At 52.8% G+C, this 7,372-nt stretch overlaps 1 protein-coding gene across 1 annotated transcript in view; it reads right to left on the bottom strand.

Annotated features, from left to right (window-relative positions):
* LARP1 (La ribonucleoprotein domain family, member 1) overlaps nt 1-7,372 on the bottom strand; it is a gene marked incomplete at its 5' end in the record, with an annotated part of 25,200 nt that overhangs the window by 11,650 nt on the left and 6,178 nt on the right. The window contains one exon of the mRNA XM_009070139.1: nt 140-201. Within this exon, the coding sequence (XP_009068387.1) occupies nt 140-201 (62 nt within the window). The remainder of the gene's footprint in view (nt 1-139; nt 202-7,372) is intronic.

The following is a 7,372-nucleotide window of genomic DNA, read 5'->3' as shown; positions in this document are numbered from 1 at the left end:
CAAGCAGCCAGGCCAGCATGTCAGCCCCTCCACAACCAGGCTTGCAGAGAGAGGTGTCTGCTCTGCAGACCCTCAAGATGTTCATGCAGCACTGACAAGTGCACGAGAAGCTGGAGGCCAACTAGAGGCACAGCCTTACCTTGCTTCCTTTTCGCTGTCTCGGGTTGGCAGCCCTCACCACTTTCGCTGGAGTTGTATTTTCTGTAAGAGAAGGAGGAGAACAAAACTGTTAAAACACAGCTGGTGGCTGTGGGACTGTCAGCTCTGGAGGGAAACAGGTCGGAAGCAAACCAGCTCCCCCTTCAGCAAAGCAGGGCTAAGAGGAAAAGATGAACCGAAAACAGAGCTGCTGACCCAAGTCTCAGCAGGGTCCTACCGACATCAGAGAACTCCTGATCAATACAGGTGGCCTAGAAATGGAACTTTAACCCCATCCTGCTGCAGGAAGGCACTCCCTGAGTCAGCTCTGCCCTCCCCACGTGGCCTTGCCAGGCAGGGAGGAGGGGTAGTGAGGAGCTCAGCTCGCTCTGCAGAGTACCACGCAGAACTTGGTCTGTTATGAACAGCAAAACAAACGTCCTTGAACAGACAAGGCCCATCACTGCACTGATGTGGACAGCCTTTCCCGGAGATCAGAGGAGGGCTCTGACACAGGGACACAGGTTTGCGGCACATGGGTACTGCTCATCTCTCACTCTGGACTCCAGTGCATCCCAGCACAGGGCAGCACGCTCACGAGAGGGAAAACACAGAAGAGACAGATCCATGAAATCTCTAAATCCTGCTGCAACCAAAAACATTTAGGCACCCAAGTGCCTCTTGGGTGCTTTAACATCCCAGTGTGACTGTTGGGGTTCACACCACCACAGACCACACAGCAAGTCAAGATCTCAGCCTCACCATGATCCATCTTAGCTCCTACTCATACACCACCTCCTTATAAGCAGAAATAGAAATTCAACTTGTTTTCTCCCTCCCAGGTTTGGCTGCAAGATCTCTGGATCAGGCTCATGCAGGGCACACACAGAACACAAACCAGCCCTGCATGGACCACATATGAGGGTCTCTCCAGGACACTGGTGCTCTACAGGGAGAGGGGAGCCATGTCCCAAGGGGCAGCCCATGCCTGGTATCACACACCCAGCAGGAGTGAGCATTTCTGCTGACTCAATGGCTTTGTCTGAAGGAAAAGCAGCCCTGACTGGGGTAGGGGTGAGGATCAGCAGAGGCTATCTGGGGATGCCCCGGGAAACACCCTGAGTAGCCTACTCAGCTCTGCTCAAAGCTGCCTTTGATCTCCTGCACATGGCTGGACAACTTTGCCTAGATGATCAAATCCAGTCCCCTTCCGTGCCTCAGAACCGGTGGGTGATTCATCCTGCCAGCCCAGCCCTGCTCAGAGCAGCAGGCTTTGAAGTGCCAGTAGGGCAGAGTCAGACATGGCAGGAGGGAGCCACATGTCCCCTTCCTGGTTTGCTTTCCTAAGGCTCCTGCGTGGGGATTTCACTTCTAGCAGAGCCCAAGCTCTCAGCTGGGTCCCTGAATCCTCCCCTTTTTCCCCAGGACCTCCCCAGCCCACCTGCACTGCCTCCGTTTATGAGCAGCAGCAGTACCACGTGTCCCTCATTTGTCCCACGTGTCCCTCATTTATTCCACGTGCACTTCATTGAGAATCCTGCTCCACAGCACAAAGCTTGCCACGAGGCTTTTTAAACTTTCCTGCCAGTGCAGGAAGAGCGAGTGCTTTCAAAACAGTCCCTAAAATCCTCCCCTCAATACCCACAGATGTCACCAACTAAATATAGCTTCAAAAGGCACCAGGAGCTACAGCACAAACGCAAAGCCAGCCCAGTTTCCACAGGTACAGAGCACTCCTGCCTGCTCCAACAGCACTGACATGCCTGGCACCATGGAAAGAAATAACTGCAGCCTGATTAGGCATCAATCTCCTGGGCTGGGGGACAGCAGGGCTCCCTCTCTCCCTGCAAGCATCCCACCTGGGCATCTGCTCCCACCACACTGCAGCCCCGGGGCTCACAGCAACGGCATCCAGCCCTAACCTCCAGCTGCTTCAGCTCAGAAGCCTCATGGCCATAGATGTTCTTGTGCCTTTTTTGGGTACCAGTCAAAGAGAGGTGCCCTCACAACCGCTAGTCAAAGAGGATGCAGGGGCACGGGCTGCAGGGATGGGTGTCACAGACTCTATCAGCTTTGCGAGGGAGGGAGGAGATTGTTTGAAACAAGTTCTGCTGCTTTTCTTATCTGTTAGATATGAACAAGGATCCCTTATCTTGCGGAGGTGCTGAGAAGACTAATTAGCATTTGCAGAGTGCTGTGAAACACAAAACACAAAGCAAAAGCACTGCAGCCTGGTAGGAAGGGAGGGAGGGAGGCTGTTCCTGGCATCACAGCCAGGTCAGCTCCACGGAGCAGGAGTTGCAGGCAGCTCTGGCCAGTGTGGAGCATGGATGGAGATGACACCCAGCAAACCATGGTAGAGACCAAGGTAGGAGACCCAGAGGGTGTGACTACTGGCAAAGACAGCCAGACACACCATCCACCCAGCTAAGAGCCATACAGAGCAGAAGACATATGTACCCGGCACCAGAATAACCAAGGGCCCCAGCTCCAACCCATCAATGATTCTGGAGTCAAGCTCCTGGACACCAAACCCAAAATTGCTTTTTGTGTTCCCTTGCAGAGACCCTAGCAAACCCAAGGGTTTTAAAAACCAAACCCAAGCCATCCAAAACACATTTAGGTTAATCCAGGTGCTCAGGCTTCAGAAGAAAACCTTCCTATAGCGACAGCAACAAATCTAGCAGTGCACAGCTGAAGATATGCCTGAAGGAAAATCCCACTGCCCTTTGTCATTGCATCAACCTGGGAAGTGGGGAGCAAGTGGATGCTGCTCAGCCCACACAGGAGCTCAGGACAATCTACAAGGGATGCTAGATACTGCCCTAGTTGATAACCAAGCAGTGAAAAACTGCTGACAGATGTCTCAGACCTCTGGGTATTTCACAAACCTTCTTTTGCACTTATTTGGTGGCAGTAAGTAATTTTCAGGTGCATTAGCATTGCCTGACCACCCTCCAAAAAAACAGGGCCTCTTTGTGCAAGCGGACAGACAAAACAGCTGCAGCAGGAGCCAGGGCTTTAGTGGTACGAGACTGGCAAGGGGACAGTGGGCAGGGAAGCAAGGAGCAGCTTTGCCTGTGGCTACAGAACAGATGCTGGCACAGCCAGGAACAGAAAAGCAGGTCTCGAGTTTTGATCAGCTGCCTGCAGCCAGAACCTGATCATTTACCCAGCCATGGGGTTGCCCAGCCACAAGATTATTTCTTAGCAACCAAGTGGACAAGGCACAGGTGGGAGCACCCACAGTGGCCCCAACACCAGTATGGCAGCCAAACCCTTCCCATGGCCACAGCACAGCCAAAACACTCGCTGGCTTTTGATGCTCACTCCCCAGCACACCAACACCAAGGGCAAGGCTATGCAGACACCTCGTGCCTTCCTCCAGCCCACAGCTGGCTGTGGCACAGCAGCCCGCAAGGCAGGAAGCTCACAGGGCCACCTAGGTGAGCAAATGTCTCATACCTGGAAGAAAAAGAGTCATTGCACAAGGACCAGACAGCCAAAGTGAGAGCAGATCCACAGCTAAATGTCCCTCCACCCTCAGAGAGACACGTGCCACAGGACCACTGAGCTTAGCCTAGGACACATACTTACTACCTTACCTGGGAAAACTCAAACCAAACACCCACTGGCCTGGTTTCCTGCCTTTTCTTATATCCAACAAATTTGTAATGGAATTTTAGAGCAAGTGGAGGAAAAGAGGGAATAAATCTGCAGTGCTGGGGAGAGATCTGGCATTATACTGCAGAAATACCTGCACCTGGAGCAAGAAAGCTGTAGTGCCTGCTCCAGGTGTAGATAAGGGCTCAGAGAACCCCAGCACAGCTGGGACAGCCTCAGAGGGCAGTCCAGGCTCCCAGCAGCAATGCTGAGTCCTCAGTTCCAGCACATGCTCTATCCCTAACATAGACAACAGCAAGAAGCCCGCCAGCTCCCAAGCCACCCCAGCCCACAGCCTGGCACCTAGGAGAAACTGCTGATAAAGGTGGTTTTGAAGCCAAGAGCCTGGACTTTGTGCTGGAGAGGCTGAGGCAGGGGCGCATGCCCTGTGCTGCAGGTCCTGATGGGGCTGGAAGAGCCAAACTGGTATCTCCCCAGTTTCCCCAAAGCCTTGGCAGCAGCTCGAGAGTGCCATGCAGGACAGCCAGCCATGTGCCCAGCAGCCCAAAGGGATCCACTTCACTAAACAATCTCTGAACGATCCTCCCTCCTTCCTGCGCTCCATGTGACAGCCTTGGCACACGTGGAGACTGTAGGTCATAACCAACACAACAGGACACCTGCCTGTGGCAATGCTCCTTCGAGGTTTTTAGGTGAGGAAGAGCAAGTGCTGCTGGGCCAAGGTGATATGCACCCTGAGCAGCTCAAGGGACTGGGCAGGTTGCAAGTGAGAGGGGGAACAGTGCCCCAGACAAAATGACACCACAAGGACAAGGTATTGCATTAACCTCCTGAGAAACCAGTGGACACCCAGGTGTGACAACTTCTGAGCGTATAGACAAATCATTAGACAGCTCACACTCAAGAGGATTACTGCTTGCTCACACTATTTGTATACACACATTCATTGTTCAGGCATATAAAAATCCAGCCCGAGATTATCTGTTTCCCCTGAAGATAGGTGGCTTCTTCAGAGCCTTTCCAGGAGGGCAAGAGAGTCTCTCCTGGTGTACTGGCACACAGAAACCATGTGGACAGCACCAACCTGCAAAGCAATTCCCGTGAGACAGACCCAGCAGGCAGCCAGCCAGGCACAGCCAAGCCTGCCAGGACACCATTGTGGTTGCAAGAATCCCCTTCCTGGCCCAAAAGGAGACCCTGGGAGCTAATGGAGAGCAGCTCCAAAGGTGTATCCCCACCTTGCTAAAACGGGAAACTCAGAGCACCAACCCTGTCCCTGTTCTTCCTCCAGGCCTCTCCCAGGGTGGCCTGATCCACACAGCAGCAGGGGCCAGACCCTGATTCAGAGACTCTCCTGTGGTACACATGACCTGGAATCTGAGCCTGACCAAGCCATCAGAGGACACAGCTGTTGAGCTTCACACCCACCAACAGCACACCTTCTCCAGAGACATTTGCAGGATCAGTCTTGCAGGCCAGATGTGACCTGCAAGCTGACAACAGCCCTTCCCCTCCCACCAACAGCCCACCTGCTGCAGACAGTGCCAAAGGCTTTTCTTGTTGAGAGTTCATCCCTGAACTCACAAGCAGAGAAGACTTGAAGGACAGGAAAACACTTTCTGCCCACCTCCTGTGGCTACTGCACCCATCTCTGCATCAGCAAGACAGCAGTGGTGGGCAACACACCCTCACTGTAAAAGGGCTAGGAACACCAGATACCCCCAGGGACTGATTAGCAGCTCCCACCTCTGCCTGCCTCCCAAGAAGCTGCTCCCAGCACTGCCTCAGCTATGTGTCAGGGCTGAGATGGGAAACACTTGTTGCTGCAGCTCCACACACGAGCGGAAAAGCCTGGGATTTATCACACCGACTGCTTGGCATGCTCACATTTTGCTGAAGGCATCACAAAGCACACAAAGCCAGCTAGGTTCAGGACAGACTCAGCACACAGACTGCACCTCCTCTAGGTTTGCAATGACAGCTCTACCTCCCACCAAATCGCAGTGGCAGCTGGAGGTGTGTGCATGTACGGAACGGGAAACCAATGGAGCACTGGATGGAGTTGAACGGCTTTTTAAATGAAGTGTTATCACGCAGACACCTTCCAGCACAAAGGGATTGGTGTGTCCAGAACAGGGGCTGCCACCTGCTCCTGGGGACTGCAGAGAACCCCAGTTGGCCCCATCACTTGCAGCACTTGGTCTCACAGCTCCCAACTGGCAGTATTTGGCCTTATTTACAAAGCTAAGAGGGGTATTTTCAGCACCTCAGCAATATCAGAACTTTCCTGCACATGCAAGATCAACTGCAGTAGTATGGGCAAGGTGAGGACCAAGCTGAAGACTGGATCCTTAAGGTGCATGGCTGAGCAGGACTCAGGCTTGTAAAGCATGAGGAAGCCTGGTCAGCTGGAGCAGGAGATAAGCTACAGGCACCACGGCTTAAAGCATTCCAAGCAGTTTTCTGCAACTCCTCAGCAGAAGCTCCACCGTACGAGCCCTACTGTAACAGCAAAGGAAGCAAAGAGCTGCCTACACCTCTCTGCAATGTAAGCTCTGCAACTGCTGCAAAGATCACTCGCTAAAAATAACTTCAAAAAGGGCATCTGACAGCTCCACAGAGAGCATGAGAACACTCCCACCTGGGTGTCCTAGGCAGCTCTGAGAGCTCAGGAGTTTGCTCTGGAAAAGTGCAAGGAGAGGGGCCAGGGTACAGGCATATTCATTAGTGTGCTGGGACAGCACTGTCACAGGCTGAGTGTGGCACCCAAGTTACAATCCCAGCTCTCCAAAATGTCACATCCCTTGGCTGATACTCCTGAAAACCCCAGAAAAGAGGGAGGTAAAGCAGCTCAAGACAGGCACAGAGCCCATGTCTCTGCTAACAGCATGTACAGGCAGTGCAGACCTGCACAGACACTCAGAGTGAGCTCTAGACGGGGGGGGCTCTAGACAGATCATAGCACTGCTCCTTTAAATGCACACAGCTGCTACAAGCTCTGCACACAGGAGTTATCTGCAGGGTCTGACTTTTATTTCCAAGGCAAATGAGAGGCAAGGAAGGGTCTGGACTTACCAAAAATGCACAATCATTCCCCCTGCAGCTCTCAGTCCAAGACAGAAATGCTTCAATTTGTGGCCAAGCTACACTCCAGGAGAAGCAGGTTAAGAAATGTTGAGAGGCATTTCTAACGTTAACAGTCTCAGCAAGGGCACTGTGGACTGTTTCTGGCACAGACAGCTACTATTAAAGGTAGCAAATGAACTCTCTCATAGGGACGAGTGACATCTTTCCTCCGCCTTTTCCAGCAATACTCTTCCCCGAAAAGAATTTCTAGGAAGCTTTTGACACACGATCCATGCTCACACCACTGCACATGAGCCCTGAGACAGCCAGGCTTCATGCAGAAAGAGGCAGCACATGAACCCCACCCAGTTTTCTACAAAAAAAATTAAGTCCTCAGCTAAGGGGTCTCTGCTGGGAAAGCCAGTGGTTGCCAGAAACCAAGAGGCATTGCGCTGGGGACTCAGCCAAGGTCACCCAGTTGACCAGACTCCAGGAACTGTCAAAATGAGGGAGCTGGACTGGCTCAGGCCCCCACAGCTGCTGA

This window comes from Acanthisitta chloris, unplaced genomic scaffold (assembly GCF_000695815.1).
Source record: "Acanthisitta chloris isolate BGI_N310 unplaced genomic scaffold, ASM69581v1 scaffold17512, whole genome shotgun sequence".
Taxonomy (NCBI): domain Eukaryota; kingdom Metazoa; phylum Chordata; class Aves; order Passeriformes; family Acanthisittidae; genus Acanthisitta; species Acanthisitta chloris.
Note: the sequence above shows the minus strand (reverse complement) of the source record. Positions and strands in the feature narration are given on the sequence as shown.